Genomic DNA, 20,049 nt, shown 5'->3' with positions numbered 1-20,049 from the left:
GCCCCAGGTAATTGCACACCTACTGTTTATTAAAAAGCAGACATTACTTTGTCGACAAAGGTCTGTCGAGTCATAGCTATGGCTTTTCCAGTAGTCATGTACAGATGTGAGAGTTGGACCATAAAGAAAACGGAGCACCGAAGAACTGATGCTTTTGAACTGTGGTGTTGGAGAAGACTCTTGAGAATCCCTTGGACTGCAAAGAGATCCAACCAGTCCATTTTGAAGGAAATCAGTCCTGAATGTTCATTAGGAGGACTGATGCTGAAGCTGAAGCTCCAATACTTTGGCCACCTGATGAGAAGAACTGACTCACTGGAAAAGATCCTGATGCTGGGAAAGATTGAAGGCAGTAGGAGAAAGGGACAACTGAGGATGAGATGGTTGGATGGCAACATCAACACAATGGACATGAGTTTGAGCAAGCTTTGGGAGTTGGTGATGGACAGGGAAGCCTGGCGTGGTGCAATCCATGGGGTCACAAAGAGTTGAACACAACTGAGCAACTAAAACACACACATACACACACACCTCTTCCTGGAGGCCCCTTCACTCTAGGCATTTCCAGCACCATCCTGTGCCTGTCCCACCAGCCATTGGATAAAACAGCCCCTGGCAGAGCACTCGCAGGGCTCCAGTGGGGAGGTAGTGAGGAAGGGTCAGTCCCATCGGGAGGAAGGACACTGAATGTTTCAAGGTCGCCGGGTGTGCTGACTGAGTTCTCACAGCTACACAGCCCTGTCTTCCAGCAGTTCTTTCTCCTGTCCAGCCCGCCGGGCCTCCCTCCAGCTCCCACGAAGGGCTTCTGGCCAAGCAGGCGGGCAGATTGGTGTACCTGTGCTCTCCTGGCCCACTGCCCTCCCAGAGCCATCCTGCACCCTTGCAGAGGAGTCCCAGGCCTGCTCCCCGGGTGACCGCTCTGGAGTGCCTCCCCTGTGCCCGCCCCCTCCCTCTCCCCAGCCCTTGGAGCCTGCTTCTCTGTCTCTCTTTATTTGGCAGCCTCAGGGCCCCAAGCTCACAGTTGACTCCCCCACCCCAGAGGGTAGCTCTGGGCGCTCTCTGAGCCCAGGGTCTCTGAGTCCAGGGTCTCTAGGACTGGAAACCAGAGTACACCAGGCCTTCATCTTTTTCCCCTTCTTTCTCACCCTTCCTTGGGAAATCTGAAATCTGAGGACAGTTATCAGGGTCTGGGGGACCCAGGAAGGCTGAGGACCCAGCACCCGTCCCACCCTCCAAGGCATAGACCCAGAACTCCTTAAGGACTTTTTAGGCCGGTTCCTGGTGCATGGCCCTTGCTCCCCAAGTCTCTCAGGCCTGGGGCTTTCCTCTGTGCGCCTTCGAATAAAGCCCAGCCCACCGCCCCTTCCCAGATGGCCCTTCCCCGCCTGCCCACGTGGCCTCCACAACTCACTCCCTAGCTCCCCGTTTTCCTTTTCTGATCACACGGTCACTGTTTGCTGGCTTGTGTCCCCAGCGCCTCCATCTGGCACGGGATTGATGAATGAGTTCGTCTGGACGCTCTGGACGGCTCTCGAATTCGAACCCAGTCTGATCACCCTCTGGGTTCTCCGTTCTGACCGGAGGTATAATAAATTAGGAGAGAAGTCCCTGGGCGCACCGCCCCTGTGGCCGCAGTCGGGCGCTCGGAGCGGAGGCGGAGTCGGGGGCGGGGCGGGGCGGGGGCGGGGGCAGGCCCGAGCCATAAGCCGGGCGCCGCGGGTGCCCCCTGCCCCAGAGCGCGGCGGAGGCCGAGCTGAGCCGGCGAGGGAACTCGGGACAGAGGCCGGGCCGGCAGCCGCTCCGCCTCCCGACCCGCAGGCCCAGACGGCCCGGCCGCCGGCTCTCCCTGTATGGCGCCTCGAGGGACGCGCTGAGCCCAGGTCGCGGCGCCGCAGGCGGCACCATGGCCCTGGAGCAGGCTCTGCAGGCGGCGCGCCAGGGCGACCTGGACGTGCTGCGGTCCCTGCACGCCGCCCGCCTGCTGGAGCCCTCGCTGCGCGACCCGCTGGACGCGCTGCCGGTGCACCACGCTGCCCGCGCCGGCAAGTTGCACTGTCTGCGCTTCCTGGTGGAGGAGGCCGGTCTGCCCGCTGCGGCCCGCGCGCGCAACGGCGCCACGCCGGGCCACGACGCCGCCGCCACTGGTCACCTCGCCTGCCTGCAGTGGCTGCTCTCGCAGGGAGGCTGCGGAGTGCATGTGAGTTTGCGCCGCTCACTGGGCCCCCGAGGGGACTTCCTCCCCAGGAAGGAGTTCTGGCCTGGAGCCCTCGTGGCTCAAGGATGGATGATTTGGGGCACCGCGGAGCCAAGCCTGATTTGGAGTTCCCTCCAAAGGACTTGGGGCAGGGTGGGCTCCTGGGTTGAGAGTACCCGAGCAGATGCTCTGGCAAGCCCTGGCCACCACCTAGAAGATTACCAGGTGATAAACCAGAATGGAGTTGGGCTCGACCAGGATAGCATTTAAGGTGAGGGTGTGGGAAACGCACTGATCCAGGGAGTCCTGGAGAGTGGGAGGGGGAACAAAGGGCCTGGAGTCAGAAGCCCATGTCCCTCAGGATCAGGTCTGGGAAGGGTGGTGCACAAAATCTTGCAGCCTACCTCTGGTTGAGTTGCATGTTTCCCTAAGGAGGGGGGGAGTTGGTAAATGGGGTCCTTCCCAGGATCTGAGCGGATCCCAGGACATCAGCACCTTCCCACTTCCCAGCTTCTTCAGCTTAGCCTGAGTCTTCCTGCCCTGAGACCCCACCTGGTCTCACTCAGTGGCCACAGGGCTGGTATCAGCCAGTCTGGCCTCTCCTGAGTGGGATGTAAAGGAGGCAGCTCAGGTCTGGTGTGTAGCTTTCCTGCTCAGTCCTGCCAGAAACAAGAGCATCCAGCAGGGACTAGGCCTGGGGTCCAGGTGTGCTCCTGATCCCCTGGAACTGCCAGTCCATCAGGACACTGAACAGCAAACACACAGGTTAGAGAGTAAGCCAGGTCCCACCAGGTACCGCTAGGCCATGTGGGCGGAGCATCGGGGAGCTGCTTGAGCAAGGTGGCCAGAGAAGGCCCCTCCGAGGGGTGACCTCGGAAGGAAGTTTTGGCTGATGGGGAAGAAGTGGCCAGGTGATGACCTGAGAATTCCGAGCACAAGGAGCAGGAAGTACAAAGCCCTGAGGGGGACACATTCTGTCCTGTGACGGGGACAGCAAAGAGGTGAGCGTGTCTGAAGTGGGATGAGGCAGGGAGGAGCCAGCAGGGCCAGGTCCTGTAGGATTGTAGGCTGGGTTCAGAATTTGCAGGATCCTATGGTTGTAGGGGAAAGCCAAGGATGGAGGGACAGAACTCATTTTCCTCTTAGCAACAGACCACTGTGTTAACTGGCTGTAGTAGAGGAGGCAGGGGCGACTCTGAGCTGACTGGCTGTGCCATAGGGATAGCCAGGCCCCATTCCCCCCACCTTTTAGCCTCAGGATGGCAAGGCCTCCCATCCCACCCTTCCTGGAAGATGACCAGGCCCCTTATCTCCTGGCCAGCTCTGCTATCAGGAGTTCCTGGCGTGTGGCGCCTCCCCACCCTTTTGGGAGGTGGCACGCCTCCCCGATTCCGGTGTCCAGCTTTGACCGGAAGCCTCCCCAGCCACTGGAGAGGAGGTAGAGGAGCAGGTGGCCTTGTGCCCAGCTTATCAAGTCCCCCGCCCTCTAGCCCCAGCCAGCTTGGGTGCTGGGGGCGGAAGTGTGTATGTACGGGAGGATGACCTCGATCCTGGGCCCTGCTCAGACTGGGGAGATAAGCAGCTTTAGGGTGCAGGCCACAGCACGTGAGGCTTCTGGGGCCTCTGGAGCTGTTGAGACCTTGGGGACAGGTCACAGGCCTGTGATCCTCTCCTTCCTGGGGCCTCCCTCCCCACCCCCACCCAGGGGCCCAGAGCCATCAGGATCCCCTGGACCCTCAGGCCCACTGTCCCCAGGCCCAATGGGAAGGAGGGTTTTTCTCAAGAGCTGGAGTGCAGGGCATAGTTCACTGTGGGCCTATCCAGGTCACTGCTAGCCAGTTTTGTCCTCTGGGCTCAGGAAGTGTGTTAGTTATTCAGTTGCGTCTGACTCTTTGCAACCCCGTGGTCGCATGCACTGTAGCCCTCCAGGCTCCTCTGTCCATGGGATTCTCCAGACAAGAATACTAGAGTGGGTTGCTATTTCCTTCTCGAGGGGATCTTCCCCTCCCAGGGATCAAACCCAGGTCTCCTGCATTGCAGGCAGAGTGTTAGTACTATTTGAGCCATGAGGGAAGCTGCTGGGCTCAGGAGGACAGACTAAACCAGTCTTCTGGTCCTCCACGGGCATTCTGCACACAGAGGCCTCTCAGCATCGTCCTCTGCCTCCTGTGGGCTGTTTCTCTGCCTCCCCTTCCTCTGCCTGTGTTCTAGCCCATCAGCCAGTCTGTTTGTCCCCAACCCCACAGTCTGACTGTGGCCTCCCCACCGTGCCCCTGGGCCCTGTTCCCTTGCCCCCTCACTTCCTGCATTTCTTAGAGGCTTCCCTGGTGGCTCAGATAGTAAAAAAATTCTGCCTGAAGTATAGGAGACCTGGGTTCGATCCCTGGGTCAGGAAGATCCTCTGGAGAAGGGACTAACAACCCACTCCAGTATTCTTACCTGTAGAATCCCATGAACAGAGGAACCTGGCGGGCTACAGTCCATGGGGTTGCAAAGAGTTGGACACAACTAAAGCAACCAACACTTCTTCACTTGGAGGAGCCTCAGCAGTTCTCCCATAACTGAGATGCACCTTCTTTAAGCTCAGGGTCTCTCCAGTTCCCGCAGCCTCAGCCACACCTGTTCCCACAGTGCCTGCCTCCACCACTGCCCCACCCCGCTCCCCGTGCCCCTGCCGGGCTCCCTGCCTACCTCTCCAGCATCCCACGTGCTTGGTGCTGGGAGCTCGTTCTGTTCCAGACCGAGTGCCCACTCTCCAAAACTCCGAGCCTCTGAGTCCAGACTCCTGGGTTCTCCGTGTTTCCCCTCCTTGGCCTGCAGGTCACATACCGCCTCCCACGACAGACACACACACCTGGATGTTCACAGAAGATGCTATCAGCACTCCTGGGCCCAGGGCATTGGCCTGTCTCCTTTGGAGTGCCTGGGAAGGGATCTTGTTCAAGCCCTTCCCCGGGGCTGCCTCTAGCCCACACCTACCACCACTGGCTAACTGCCTGGGTCCTGCCCACCAATAGCCAGAGGCTTCCTCCTCCACAGGGACACAGCCTGTTCCCTGGGGGCTGGGAGCAGGGAGTCTGCTGGGGTGGGCGGCTCTCTGCACTGAGGTTGGGGTGTTGGAGGTACATCAACCCTGAGGCCTCTTTTTATGGGATACTTGGGGAGGGGGGAGGGCTAGGGGGGACGAGGGAGGGGGCAGGGTTAGGTGCAGGGAGTACCTCCTCACTCTGAGAGCAGGCCCAGTAGCCACGCTTCCTGACCCAGTGACTCCTTTGGGTATTCCCTGAGCATCTGGGTGACAGACAGGCGCTCCTGCTGGGACAATGACAGGCACCGTGTCCTGAGAGCCCAGCATGCAAGGCGTGGTGCTGCCCTGAGGACTGAGATTCAGAGGGGGCCAGTCAGGTGCCAGAGGACAGAGGGGCCCTGGTGGCTGGTGGGATGCAGGAAGTTGTCTGAGCGAGGCAGGACCAGGCTCAGGACTAACGAGGTCTCCTCCCACAGGACAGAGACAATTCTGGTGCCACAGTCCTGCATCTGGCTGCCCGCTTTGGCCACCCCGAGGTGGTGAACTGGCTGCTGCGTCACGGCAGTGGGAACCCCACCATGGCCACAGACACAGGCGCCCTGCCTGTTCACTATGCCGCCGCCAAAGGAGACTTCCCCTCCCTGAGGCTTCTCATCAGGTCCCACCCTGAGTAAGGACCCTCTTCTCCAAGGGGCTCTGGGTGGGCTGGCGGGGGCTGTGGGGGATACCTAAGGTTGTCTCCCTCTCCAGCATGCCGGGGGAATGACTGCTTCTGGGCCATCCCATGGCCAGGAGCCTGGCCAGAGACCGCGCCTACGCAAGCTGACAATTCTCCCCTCCTGATGGGCTGTCCACAGCCACAAGCCTCGAGCCCTGCAGGCAGATCCTCCCCAGCCCACCCCAGCTCTGGAGATGGCCATACAGACCAGTTCCCCTCCCCAGGATCCTTACCAGCATGCAGCAGGCGGCCCTCTAGCTCTGGCCTGGGTTAATTTGCAAGACTGATCTAAATGGGGCATAGGGGCAGCTCCTAGACTCTAGTCAAGAAGGAGGAGCCATGGCTGCTATCCAGAGTGAAGGGAGGTAGCCCCTTGCCCAGACCCTCGCCCTGCCTCCTGGCCTATCACAGAGCAGCTTGTCCTCCCCTGTGGCCAGTAGCTCATTCCCACTAACCAGGGGAGTATGGCTCTCAAACCCCCTGGGGCCCTGGGCAAGCGGTTGATCAGAGAAAGCAGCTGAGCCATAGGCTGGGTGCACCCCAGGGTGGGGTGGGGTTGCAGAAGAATGGGGTTAAGTATAGATCCTGGGAGTCATGGAGTTCCTGGGGAGGAGGGAGCCAGGTCTTAGGTGTACCCGGAGGGAAGCAGGGGTCCCGGGGGAGGATACCACCCAGACCCAGAGGGAGTGGGACACCAGTGACCCTGGGACCTGAGGTGGGAGCTCTGACTGGTGACTTTTGTCAGTTCAAGGGGACACCTGGGAAATAAGTGGAGACAAAGGACCCAGCCTCAGGTTGAGAGCTACAAGGTGGGACGGCCTGTCCTCACCCCTGAGGGTGAGGGGGTGGGGTGGCCACTGCCCGCCAGGGAGCAGGCAGGAGGCCAGGCTGGCCCCACAGCCGGGTGGCAGGGTGGCTCCAGTGGGCAGCCCCTCAGGCAGAGGCACATGGTGTGCAGGTGGAGTAGCTGAAAGCCCCCAGGCTGGGCCCAGGATGGCTGGGCCTAGCTTATTCTTGCTAAGCAAGGGCGCCTGGTTTGGTTAATGGGAGACCAGCAGGTGCACCTTGCGGGGCAAAGGTCTCACAGCCGTCCCCACCAGAAGCCACTGGGTACGACTTTGGAGTGAACCCTCCTCCTCCAGACAAGCCAGGGTCTGGGTCACATCAAAATCAGTGGGATTTCAAGGAGGAGTGCCCTAGGCACCCTCGGGTGTTGGCTCCCACCCTGCAGCCGTCAGCACCCCTGGGGGCTGGTCCCAGACTCCCTGATAGACTCCTAGGTAAGGACTGGAGTACTGCACCTGTGTCTGTCCCCACCTCGGTGGTTCTCACCCCACCCCCTCACCCAACACGGAGGTCCCGAGAGGGGAGAGACAGGCTGTGGTCATCCTCTCACACCTGCCAGCCTCCCCCATCGCACACAGTGGGTCCCAGGAAGCCAGTTTGATGGCAGTGCCAACTTAGCTCCAGTGGTGTGAACTGAGGACCTCTGGGCCCACACCCCAGAAGAACTGATGGAAGTGGCGGTGAAGCCCTAGGCTGGCCCCCGGGCCCACCCTCATGGAGAAGTCTGGGGCTTAGGACAAGCCTCCACGGGCTGGGGTTACAACCTTAGGAAGGCTCAGGCTATGCTGGGGGCACCCTGGCAGACTCTGGGCCTGAGGGACCCTGAGCCCTCCCAGGCCATGCAGTGAGGCTGGCTGTGATTGGGCCCTGGTACCCTCTCTCTGGCCAGATGGCCTGGACCGATGAGCCCCCAGCCCCCAGTGAATCTCAAGGAAGTGGACAGAGGCCTGGGGCTCTGTTCCCACAGTGATGTGTGGCTTGGCTGATAAGGAGGTACTTTTGTGTGATTGTCAGGCTGGGCTCAGGTAGGGGGAGAGGGCTGGGAATTGAGGTGGGGCCTGCTGGCTGGATGACTTGGGGCCTGGCACCCACTCCCTACTCAGAGGTAGAGACTCCTGCTCCCCAAGGCTGGGGACCCCAGGGCAAGAGCTGGGGGGCTGCGGAGGGGAAGAGGCCCAGGCTGCGGCAGGCTGCAGGGTGCAGTCAGGGGACCCAGGGAGCCTGGCTCTGGGGGAGGCCACCTGGGCTCTGCTCTCATGAGCCTGCTGTGAAACGATGTGAATTATTCACGAGGGCTCAGCTCTCCCTGGCGGCAGGTGAGGGAGGAAGAGCTGCTACTGAGTGGGAAACTTGATCCTGGGCAGGAGGCTGTGGGCAGCCATGGCTGCTCTGACAAGCTGCAGAGGAGCAGGAGGGCTGGAAGGCCTCAGGGGAGGGCCTGGCCAAAGATGGGCTGCGCCTGGGGGCACTGGGAAAGACTGGAGAGTTCGGGAATGGCCCATACCCACCCACCCCTCCTCCAATCTTTCCCAGTCCACTGGGCAAGTCCTCCCAGAGGAAGAGGAATTGCCACCTCGACTCAGCGGCCGCTGCGGTGGGACTTTCCCTCTGAGCCCCCTGGGGAAAGAGTTCTTAAGCGGCCGGCATGGAGGCTGGCTGGAACTGGGCCGGAGCTGTCCCAGGCCCTGGGTCTGAGGGAGATGGAGTCAGGAGGGTCAGCTCTCCTGGCCAAGGGCACTAGTGTCTGGTGGAGGGGGACCACAGAGGGGATGAGGACCAGGTAGCCCTCAGAGCTCTTGACCATCCTGGCGGTAGCATCTTGGGGCCCAGGAACTGTCTCATGCTTACTCTGTCTCAGCCGTGTGCTCGCCGGGGGCTTGAGTAACAAGAAGAGAGCCCTGGGCTCTGCTGGGATGCTTAGGCCTGAGAATCGAAGCTGGGGGGAGTAGGGGGCGGGCAGGGCTCCAGGCCTTGTCTTCCCCCTGGGGCCCTGCCATGGTCTACCAGTCATGGAGAGCCAGAAAACCAGTCTGCCCAAAGATTTCTAACCAGCTCCCTCCTGCTGAGTGCCTGCAGGGGTCTGACACGAAGCAGCCGTCTGAGCCTCACCATGGGCAGTAGCTCTATAATCAGCCCATTTTACAGACAGACTCGTGTAACTAGTGGCTTACATTTTTTATTTAATTTTAATTTTTTTAAACACCAAAAGCATTTTGTATTGGGGTATAGCCGATTAACAATGTTGTGGTAGTTTCAGGTGAACAGCGAAAGGAGTCAGCCATACATATACATGTATCCATTCTCCCTCAAACCCCACTGCTCCTATCCAGGCTGGCACATAACATTGAGCAGAGTTCCATGTGCTGTACAATAGGTCTTTGCTGGTTATCCATTTTAAATATAGCAGTGTATACATGACCTTCCTGAAGTCCTTAAGTGTCCCTTTAAAAAATATTTATTTATTTTTACTTATGTATGTACTTGGCCATGCCAGGTCTTAGTTGCCGTACACATAATGGTTTTAGTTGCGGCATGTGAACCCTTAGTTGTGGCACGTGGGATCTAGTTCCTCTATCAGGGCTTGAACCCAGCCCACCTGCATTAGGACTGTGTTTAGTCCTAGCCACTGAACCACCAAGGAAGTCCCCTCATCCAACTCATATTTATTGAGCATCTGCTCTGGGCCAAGTGCCCAGGGCACATCAGTGAACCAAACAAATGCCCTTGCCTCTTGGGGCTGTAGATACAGAAATGGTGTCTCCGAGGGGCTGATGACTGGCTGGGGTCCCACTGGCTCCCTGTGTGGCCTTGACCAAGCTGCACCTCCTCTCTGGGTCTGTCTCCCCCTCCTGTTGTTGTACAGTTGCTCAGTCATGCCTGACTCTTTGCAACCCCATGAACTGCAGCTTGCCAGGCTTCTCTGTCCTTCACTATCTCCTTGTTCAAACTCATGTCCACTGAGTTGGTGATGCCATCCAACCATCTCATCCTCTGCCGCCCCCTTCTCCTTTTGCTTTCAATCTTTCCCAGCATCGGGGAAGTGAGTTGGCTGTTCACATCAGGTGGCCAGAGTATTGGAGTTTGAGTTTCCCACTCCTGGCCCGGGCGCCAATCTTTAGGGCCTTTCATGTTCATCTGGGATGCCTGTTTTCCTTCTGTAGTGCTGAGTTTCATGGAAGCTGGCTGCTCCTAGAGCCCTGTCCAGCTGGAAGGTTCAGGCAACCCTGACCTCAAGCAAGAAGCCTCAGCTGCTCACATACTAGGGAGCCCCACACCTATGGCTCAGCTCCCCTTTAGAAGGCTGGGGGCCTTTGCTTGGGATTGGGGCTGCTGTTCCCTGACAGGCATCTGTTTCTACCACAGGCAGTGGGGTGCGTTCACTCTCAATTACCACTCCCTGGTCTGCCCTTGTATGTATTGAGATTCCCTGGGCAACGGAGCCTGGGGGAGCCCACACTGGCACACTGGGGACACTGATCCAGGTCGGGAGGCTCTGAGAAAGGAGGGACCTGATGGAATCATGGCCCATAGGTAACTCCTGATCCAAGCCTGTCATGGCACCCAGGCCCAAATTGGCCTCTCTTCCCTCTTCCTGTCTACCTTTACCCACCATTGAGACCACAGATCAGATCCCTGGTCAGGCCACAGGCTTCTCCATCACTGATAGGGAAGGCCACGTCCTATAGCAGCCCAGAAGCTCTCCTCACTCTGGACCCCCCACGCCTCACCTGCAGCTGCTCCCTAATCACCAACTCTGCTCTGTCTCTTGAGTTTCCTTACTGCTCCTGCAGCAGGCCGGTGCCCTCTGACCTCTGGCCTTTGCTCAGGTCAACCCACTTCAAGAATACTGAAGTGGGTTGCCATTTCCTTCTCCAGTGGATCACGTTTTGCTCAATGGACACGAATTTGAGCAGACTCCGGGAGATAGTGGAGGACAGAGGGACCTGGTGGGCCACAGTCCATGGGGACACAAAGAGTCAGACATGACTTAGTGACTGAACAACAGCAATGGGTCATTCCCATTCTCTTCCCCAGAGAGCCCAGGGTTGCTCCCTTCCCCCTCCAAGTCTTTGCTCCCTGCGCCTTCCTCAGACTGTCATGCCCCCAGGACACAGACACATGCCTTCCCTACTGGTTTTCCTCACTCTCCCCACTACTTGGCATTACTCTCTGTGCATCTTAGCGTGTCCTCTTATCATCTGTCTCCTCATGTAATGAGAGCATCTCTTCCTCTCCATCCTGCATCCCAAGGGCCTGACACTTCATTAATACTCACTGAAGGAGGGAGGAGCCTGGAATCCACCGGGTCTTGTCCAGCCCTGCCTGCAGCTCACTGCCTGTGACCTCAGATGGAACTCCCTCCAGGCCTCCCGGGGCCCATGGGCAAATGCACCAGCTGAGGCCACATACAAGGAGGCATCACAGAGCTCCAGGCCCAGCTGCCCATCTCACTCACCCCCATGTCTACTCACTCAGCAACTAGCACCCAAATGTAGCCTAAGTGCCCACCCTGTTAATGCTGGGGATGTAGTGAGTCCTCATGGCTTCATGGAGCCGACTTGGGCCACTCCCAGGGGCAAAGAAGGGGCAGACCAAGAGCGTGTGTACACACAGAGATGCTCCTGTTCATGCACCAGTGCGTTGGGTGCCCTGGTGGCCCTGGTTGACCCAGGTTTGAAAGGCCAGAGCTCTGCTGTCTTCACTGTTTGCCCCGTCCTGGCCTGTGGAAGCCTCCTAATGGGTGTCCCTGGGATGAATGAAAAAAGTGCCAAGACAATTCAAGAGTCACAAGTGCTGTGAAGTGGACCATGGTAGTTTGAAGGCAGTGGTTGAGAGATTTCTTTAAAATGAGGGGGTCCAGGAAGGCTTTTCCCTCTCTCTTTCCTTTTTAAATTATTTATTTGGCTGTACTGGGTCTTAAGTCATGACACACAGGATCTTTAGTTGCAGCATGCAAACTCTTAGTTGTAGCATGCGGGCTCTAGTTCCCTGACCAGGGATCGAACCCAGGGCCCCTGCATTGAGAGCGCAGAGTCCTAGCTACTGGACTTCCAGGGAGGTGAGAGCTGAGTGGGAGAGGGCCTGCCCTGTCAAGACTGGCGTGGGAGCATAGCAGGTAGAACTGGCCGGGGCAGTGGCCCTGGGGGAGTCACACTTGTCCTCATGGTGAGCCAGGAGGGCCTGGAAATCTGGGAGAATTACAGACCAGTGAAGGCTTATTCCAGGCTTGCTGATGGGTTGGTGTAAAACTGTTTGTTCTAGAATCTTCCTTAAATCGGGGCTGCGTTTCTTCCCCAGGCCGGCCCTGATTGTGGATCATTTCAAATAAGTGCAGAGGTGTGATCAGAGAATAAGAGACCTAGACCCGCCAAAGGGTCCAAGACTTTCCGTTCCAGTGACTTTACCCCATACCCAGATCTAAACGGGTGGAGATCAGCCTCTGCCAGACCTCCCTGGGGGAAGAAATTATTGCCAGTGGGGAGGATACTGAAGATGCTGTCCTGTGACTGGGGTCTGCCTCCATGGGCAGCTCAGTCTTTGTTCCTCGTGGCAACAGTTGCAGTAAGCTGCCACCAGTCCTGGATGGAGATTTTCAGCAAACCCTTCCAAGCATTCCATGTTTCTTTTGTGTCATCCAGGATGACTTAATAGTTACAGTCTGTCCATATTATCTTTGTTCCCAAGAGGAAGAAAAGTATACATCTTGATTTGTGTGATGGTTGCTAGGGAAACTTAGACTTGTAAAAGAAGTCAAGGGTTTCCAAAGACTCCTAGAGCTTGGACTCAAGGGAGGGTGGCCTGGTGTCCTTTACTGAAATGGGGACCAAAAGGGTGGGGTGAGGGAGTGTGGAGAGATTTGCTCCATGTGGAAGCATGTAAAGGGTGAATTCCCAGCGGTCAGGACTCTGTGCTTTCATGGCCAAGGGGGTGGGTTTGATCCTTGGTTGGAGAACTAAGATCCCACAATACACGGGGAATGGCCAAAATTTTTTTAAAAATTAAAAAGAAAAAAAAAAGCATGTGAATTTCAAGAAACTGCTCAATGCCCAGATGGTTGAATGGGCTGAGGGGGTTGCTGCATGTACTCCAGGTCCAAGCTGGAGAGATGAGAGGCATTAGGTACAGGTGGCCTTTGACCCCAGGAAATAGATGACCTCACCAGGAGCAGACTGTGTTTAGAAAGGAGGTTCTGGGGCACCCCAACATTTGGAGGTCAGGTGGCCATCCAGGGCCTACACAGCCAAGGAGGCTGAGAAGACCTGGCCTGAGCTTGTTGGTACCTAGAGGAGCAGGTGTTCAGGAGGGGGAGGGGACAGCAGATGAGGCTGGTAGTGTGGAGGTGATGGTGTTGAGGCCTGGGGGGGCCTGAGGAGGTTGTTAGGTCAGACTGGGGCAGAGGTACCGGAAGCCAAGACCTGCCTCCCTGGGAGAAAACTTGCTATTTTCCAAAGCTTTCCCCTTTGTCTCTCACAAGAGGCATGAAGAGACCACAACTGTGATACCGATTTGTCCTATGTGGAAACTGAGGCCCGGGAAGGTAAAGAACACGCCCGGCCCTGCAAACTGCAAAGTCAGGATGGAGGCCAGGGCAAAGGGCAGGGGCTTGGACTGGACTGGTCACCCATGGCACCACTATGGCCAGAACTCGAAGGGCTGGAGCCAGGTGGGGTCCCCCGAGACCCCACCCCTATGCTCCAGTGACTCCCCACGGTCAAAATACTGCCCGGCCTGACACATGCTTGGTGGAGCCTGGATACCCTAGGCCCACAGTGCCCCCCACCAGAGGCACAGGGAAGAGGGATCCTAAAACACATGGAAGGTGCTAGGCCTTGGTGAGGGCTCTTCAAGAATGTCTCAGGGTCGATTTTTATCCTTACTTCATGGACGGCTTTGTGAACAGAGAGCAGATGCAAGATGCTGCTTGTGAGCAGCCCACAGACCAGGCCCTTCTTGCACTACGGCCCCCTCTGCCTCTCGAGTGAGCCTGGCTCTCAGTCTCTGTAAAAAGGAAGCGATGCCAACACTTCCCCTATTAGGGCATTAGGCAGACTAGATGGGGGACACGTGTACTGTGCTCCCTTCCACGCTCAGCACAGAGCAATTGTTCAGTGGATGGTACTTGCTATCCCTGTTATGTGTTAATCCTTATACATAACTTATACATATACTACATAACATAAACTAGTTATGTATATGTATATACCATGTGTGTAACATATACATACACATAAGCTTGTATGTATACTACTACATAAATTCACTTCTCTCCATCTAAACTCATTATTTCATTCCTTGTGCTCATCCATATTTTTAAAAGTATTTATTTGTATATTTACTTGGCTGCTCTGGCTCTTAGTGGTGGCATGCGGGCTCTAGTTCCCTGACCAGGGTGATCAGGGGTCGAACCTGAGCCCCCTGAACTGGGAGCTTGGAGTCTCAGCCCCAGGACCACCAAGGAAGTCTTTCATCCATATTTTTGTAGTTTTCCTCAGTGAGAGTGAGGGTGCCCATTCTTCTTGCCTCTGAGCTGATGTAGAAGAGGGGAATGGCCGGGACCCCCTTTCCCACCCCAGCTCATCAGCGAACCTGCCCCATGTTCTGGGGTCTCCTAGGCTGGGGGCTGTGACTCTGGAATGGGTTACTGAGCATTTACTTTGTAGCAGAGCCTCCAGATGGGGTGTCAACCAGTGGCCTGGTGGGAGGCTATGGGCTGGACTGCCCCTTCCTGCTCAGGTCCTGCTCTGTGCCAGCTTCTGAGACCTTCTGAGATCTCAGGCTGGCTGGACACCCGTGGGTCATGAGTTACCTGCCGAGCAGGAAGGACAGGGAGAACAAGGCTCCGGGCAGATCTAGCGCCCTGAGCTGTGTGCATTGTCTCAGGCCTCCCTCGAGAGCCCAGTGGGCCCTGGGCAGTGGCCCCTCCAGTCCCCAATCCCCAGGCCCCCACACTTGCTGTGCCTTGGTTGTTGTTGTTCAGCCCCTACTAAGTCATTTCTGACTCTTTGCGACCCCATGGACTGTAGGGTCACCAGGCTTCTCTATCCTTCACCATCTCCCGGAGTTTGCTCAGACTCATGTCCATCAAGTCAGTGATGCCATCCAACCATCTCATCCTCTGTCATCCCCTTCTCCTGCCTTCAATCTTTCCCAGCATCAGGGTCTTTTCTAGTGAGTCAACTCTTCACATCAGGTGGCCAAAGGATTGGAGCTTCAGCTTCAGCATCAGTCCTTCTAATGAATATTCAGGGTTGATTTCCTTTAGGATTGACTGATTTGATCTCCTTGCAGTCCAGGGGACTCTCAAGAGTCTTCTCCAGCACCACAATTTGTGCCTTGGTTACATGGTGAATAATTCAGGCCATGGAGTGTTAGTCATGAAATATTAAACAGGCTCCTCCTGAAGCACCAGCATGTGAATGGCAAATGGGGGTGGGGGTGGGGACACTGGCACCAGGGCGTGGAGGCTGGTGGCCGAGAGCCAGCACCTTCTCCAGGTACGGTGTGTGGATGGGACTCATCCCCCCACTCCACCATGGGGTAATGGGGGGCAGCCAGGCAGGGACCCAGGCTGAGTGTCAGCCTTGGCCAGTGGCAGTTCTGTGTCTGAGGAGCAGGTTCCCACATCAGGAGGATGGAGAGAGCTGGGGCTGGGTGCCTGGTGGGGGCTGCGGGCAGCCTGGGTAGCGGGCAGGGGTCAGGAAAGTGGACGGGGATGGGGGATTAGGGACGGGGGAAGTCAGCTGAGGGTCCGGGGGGTATGTTAGAGGGAGGGGCCAAGTCATGGGTGGGTGACGAGAGCATGGATGACGGAGTGGGGGCCTGGGTCGAGGAGGACTGAGTGGCCTGGTGCCTTCATTAATGGATACACGGCTGGTAGTTGGATGAGGGAGGGAGGGTGTAGATGGTGGGGGTGGAGTGTGTGATTGTCATGAGCAAATAGATGGGGGAGGCATATGGGTGGGAAGGTATGATGTCTGATGAAAAATTGCAGTTCCTTGGGCCCAGAGGCCTGATCCAGCCCAGAGGGACTTAGCTCTTACTCTCCCCCACCCTCCATCCTGGACCTACTGGGAGCTCCTGAGTCTGGGCCTAGATTGTGGCTCCACCTTGTGCTCATATAGGGTAACTATACCCTGGTGTCCACACCCATTGTGAAGTCAGAAAAACAGGCTCAGCCAGCGGCCAGGCCAGTGTCCCTATTCCCCAGCAGCACTCCACTTCTTGAGAGTGGCTCTCCAATTAAGACCCTTCTGTGGGAGTTGGGAGCAGGGGTGAGGGGCAGTGACAGCTGCAAGCTAGGCCCCAGGGAAGCCTGAGGGAGTGAAGACAGGAAACGGCCCCTCCTCCACTCCCTCGGCTCTTGCTGTGCACCTGGCCCTCCATCACACAGACAGATGTGTGCTCACCACTTACCAGCTGTGTGACCTTTGGCAAGTCACAGCCCCTGAGCTTCAGCTGCCCCTCTGCAAAATGGGAATGACAGTAGGTCTTAAGGTAGGGTGTTCACTGAGAGTCTGCTTGCTAGTGTCACAGCACATAGGACATGCTCAGTGGATGGCATTCACCTGTAGGGTGGCCAGACTGACAACAACCACAAGACAATTTTAATTTTGGATAAACAACAATTAACAGCTTAGAATATGTATGTCCACATGCCCAGTGGGCATATACTTACAGTAGAAAATTATTTGTTGTCTTTGGTGGCTCAGTGGTAAAGAATCCACCTGCCAATGCAGGAGACACAGGTTCAATCCCTGGGTCAGGAAGATCCCCTGGAGAAGAAAATAGCAACCCACTCCAGTATTCTGGCTTGGAAAATTCCATGGATAGAGGAGCCCGGCAAGATACAGTTCATGGCGTCACAAAGCATTGCACACGACTGAGCGACCAAGCACATCCAAAGTTCAGATTTTTTGTGTGTTTTATCTGGTGACATTACCACTCTGCCCTCTGGGAGTTCAGTCTTCTAGGGGCGGCAGAGGCCAAAACAAGTTTTGATCCACTGGGCATGACAGGTGACCCATGGAGTGAACCCAGGGCAGTATGGGGCACAGAGGCTGGAAAAGCCTGTTCTTGTAGTGGAACAAGCCTTGTGAAGGAGGGATCTGTACTGAGTCTTTTTTTAAATATGTATTTATTTATTTATTTGGCTGCACCAGATCTTAGCTGCAGTATAAGAGAGATCTAGTTCCCTGACCAAGGATGGAACCCTGGGCGCCCTGCCTTGGGAGTGTGTAGTCTTAGTTACTGGATCACCAGGGAAGTCCCTGTACTGAGTCTTCAAGAGAGATGGGAAGAGCATCCTCAGTCAGAGGGGGGACGTAATCAAAGACACAGAGGTCAGACAGCGAGGACTCACAGTGACAGTGGATCCATGTGGCTGAAAAGGTAGGGGGAGGCCACATCACAGCATCCTTGTAGACCTCGGTAAAAAGGTGAGTTGTTTACTGAGGGCAGAGACTAGCTCAGTCACTAGATGTGCACTGTAGAAAGGAGGCTGCGAGGGGTAGGTGGGGAGCAAGCCAGAGGGCCCCCTCCCAGGAAGGCTGGCACAGGACTGTGTCCAGAGGGAGTCGGGGGGCTGGGCCCAACGACTAGGTCTTCTCCAGTTACTCTTCAGGGCTCCCTGGGAGCGGTCAAGGGGCGAAGGAGGCTTTGGAGGGGGGTGGGCGCTGAGAGCCCACGGTGGGTGCTGCGTCTTCCGCAGGGGAGTGAATGCCCAAACCAAGAACGGTGCCACGCCCCTGTACCTGGCGTGCCAGGAGGGCCACCTAGAGGTGACGCAGTACCTGGTGCAGGAGTGCGACGCGGACCCGCACCTGAGCGCCCACGATGGCATGACCCCGCTGCACGCTGCAGCGCAGATGGGCCACATCTCGGTCATCGTGTGGCTGGTGAGCTCGGGGACACGTCGGGGCGGGGCCGGGGGAGGCGGGGCCTGTACGGGACGGGGGCGGGGATAGGAGGGGCTGGAGCCCAGTCCCCGGCCCTCTCTGCCCCGCCCCCTCTCTCCCAGGTGAGCTGCACCGACGTGAGCCTGTCGGAGAAAGACAAGGACGGCGCCACGGCCATGCATTTCGCGGCTAGCCGCGGCCACGCCAAAGTGCTCAGCTGGCTCCTGTTGCACGGCGGCGAGATCGCGGCCGACCTGTGGGGCGGGACCCCGCTGCATGATGCCGCCGAGAACGGGGAGCTGGAGGTGAGGGCGGGGCGCGGGCGGGCCCGGGGCGTGGCCCGGAGGCCAGGCGAGAGCGGGAGGGGCGGGCGCCCTCTGCTGGCGCCACGCTCGTAGCACAGCTCTGCCCCCGTGCCGAGGTCCCGGCTATGAGCCAGGGGTCCTCACTGCGCGCCCCTGCAGTGCTGCCAGATCCTGGTAGTGAACGGCGCGGAGCTGGACGTCCGCGACCGCGACGGGTACACGGCTGCCGACCTCGCGGACTACAACGGCCACAGCCACTGCACCCGTTACCTGCGCACCGTGGAGAACCTGGTACGCCCAGGGCACTGTTCCCCCATCCACCGCGTCATTACACCCCCCCACCCTGCCCCCACCTTCCCTAAGGAGTACGTGTTGTTACCCCTTTTGCCACGGAAGAAGCTGAGGTTCAAGAAAGTGAAGCCCCTTGCCCGAGGTCGCAGGAATAAGTGCCCTAGACCACTACCCCACATGACCTCTCAGCCCAGGACCACTGGGGAGTGAGGGGATGGAGGCAAAAATATCGGGGGAAAGAGGACCAGCCTCATCCTGATGAAACCCAAGGCTCGGATAAATGACACTCACAGTGGGAACAGTAAAGTGCATTCACCTGCCCCAGGTATTAATTAGCTCATTTAACTCTCAGGCTTCGCAGGTGGTGCTAGTGGTAAAGAACCCGCCTGCCAGCGCAGAAGTAAGAGTTGCAGGTTTGATCCCTGGGTCAGGAAGATCCCCTGGAGAAGGGCATGGCAACCTACTCCAATATTCTTTCCCGGAGAATCCTACGGACAGAGGAGCCTGGGGGGTATAGTCCATGGGGTCGCAAAGAGTCAGATATGACTGAAGCGACTAACATGCACATACATCCATTTAACTCTCACCACCCCACCCCCCAGGGACTTCCCTGGTGTCTCAGAGGTAAAGAATCCGCCTGCCAATTGCAAGAGGCATGGGTTTGATCCCTGAGTGGCGAAATCCCCTGGAGAAGGAAATGGCGACCTACTCCAGTATCCTTGCCTGGGAAATCTCATGAACAGAGGAGCCTGGTGGGCTACAGTCCACCGGGGGTTGCAGTGGACTCTTTGCAGTCCATGGGGTTGCAAATAGTTGGACACAACTGAGTGCGTACACACATACGTACCATCCTCTGAGGTAGGAAATGCTAATGTCCCCATTTCACAGGTGGGTAAACTGAGTTTTGGGGAGACCCAGTGGCCTAACCTGGAGATCCCGGTCTTCACCACTATTCTACATGTTTGCTCACTGCATGGCTACTTCATAATTGCAAAGCTGTGTTACTTTTTAAATTATTTTATTATGGTTACAAAGCCATGAACTAACCCACTGGGACTTGAGCTCAGGTGTGGGTGGCTCCCAGTCCAGGGCTCTGCCTCATCTGGTGCAGGAGAGGAGGAAAGAGGGCTGGTTTCACAGACATCTTCAGAAGGGACAGCTTGGCCATGAGAGGAGCTGTGAAATGAGGCTGGGGGAAAGAGGGCCAATGGGCCCTCGAGCACATGGGGACACCCTGGTTCTGGGGACCTCAGAGCACAGCAAGGCCCAGGGGTCAGAGACTGCTCCGGTCCTGAGGAAGAACTCACCCCACACCAAGAAAGGGCCACCCAGGGAAAGTAGTGATGCTTCAGGTAGTGCAACCTGTCACTGGGGTATACAAGCAGAAGTGCACAATGTGAAGGGCATTTCTGCACTGGGGTGGGCTCCTTTCCACTGAAAACATCTGAAATTGTTTGGGGGTGGCGGGAACAGTGCCTCGTAATGGAAGCTTTGGCTGCAGGCAATGAGCAAACAAGAACCACTCCTTGAATTCTGACTGCAGTAGGTACCCTGCTAGTGCTTTACAGTGTAATCATAGTTAATATGCACTGTTTATTAATATTTTCAGTTGACACATATGGTATTTACTGGCTACCATGCACTGGCACTTCACTAACTTCTAAAATATTTGTTGCAATATAATGAGGCAGGAAGTACTATTATTCCCACTTATAGATAAAGAGTTTTAGGTGCAGACAGAAAGGACAAGGGACAGAAAGGTCATGCATGGA

The 20,049-nt window shown here is 56.9% G+C and overlaps 1 protein-coding gene across 1 annotated transcript in view; it reads left to right on the top strand.

The window, feature by feature from the left end:
• LOC102180869 (espin) overlaps positions 1,749-20,049 on the top strand; it is a 33,701-nt gene continuing 15,400 nt past the window's right edge. The window contains exons 1-5 of the mRNA XM_018060428.1: positions 1,749-2,197; positions 5,699-5,892; positions 17,495-17,681; positions 17,804-17,986; positions 18,146-18,277. Coding sequence (XP_017915917.1) covers positions 1,904-2,197; positions 5,699-5,892; positions 17,495-17,681; positions 17,804-17,986; positions 18,146-18,277 — 990 coding nt within the window. The 5' untranslated portion in view covers positions 1,749-1,903. The remainder of the gene's footprint in view (positions 2,198-5,698; positions 5,893-17,494; positions 17,682-17,803; positions 17,987-18,145; positions 18,278-20,049) is intronic.

Source organism: Capra hircus, chromosome 16 (assembly GCF_001704415.2).
Source record: "Capra hircus breed San Clemente chromosome 16, ASM170441v1, whole genome shotgun sequence".
In the NCBI taxonomy this organism is placed as follows: domain Eukaryota; kingdom Metazoa; phylum Chordata; class Mammalia; order Artiodactyla; family Bovidae; genus Capra; species Capra hircus.
The sequence above is the reverse complement of the archived record's forward strand: the minus strand, read 5'-3'. Positions and strand labels throughout refer to the sequence as shown.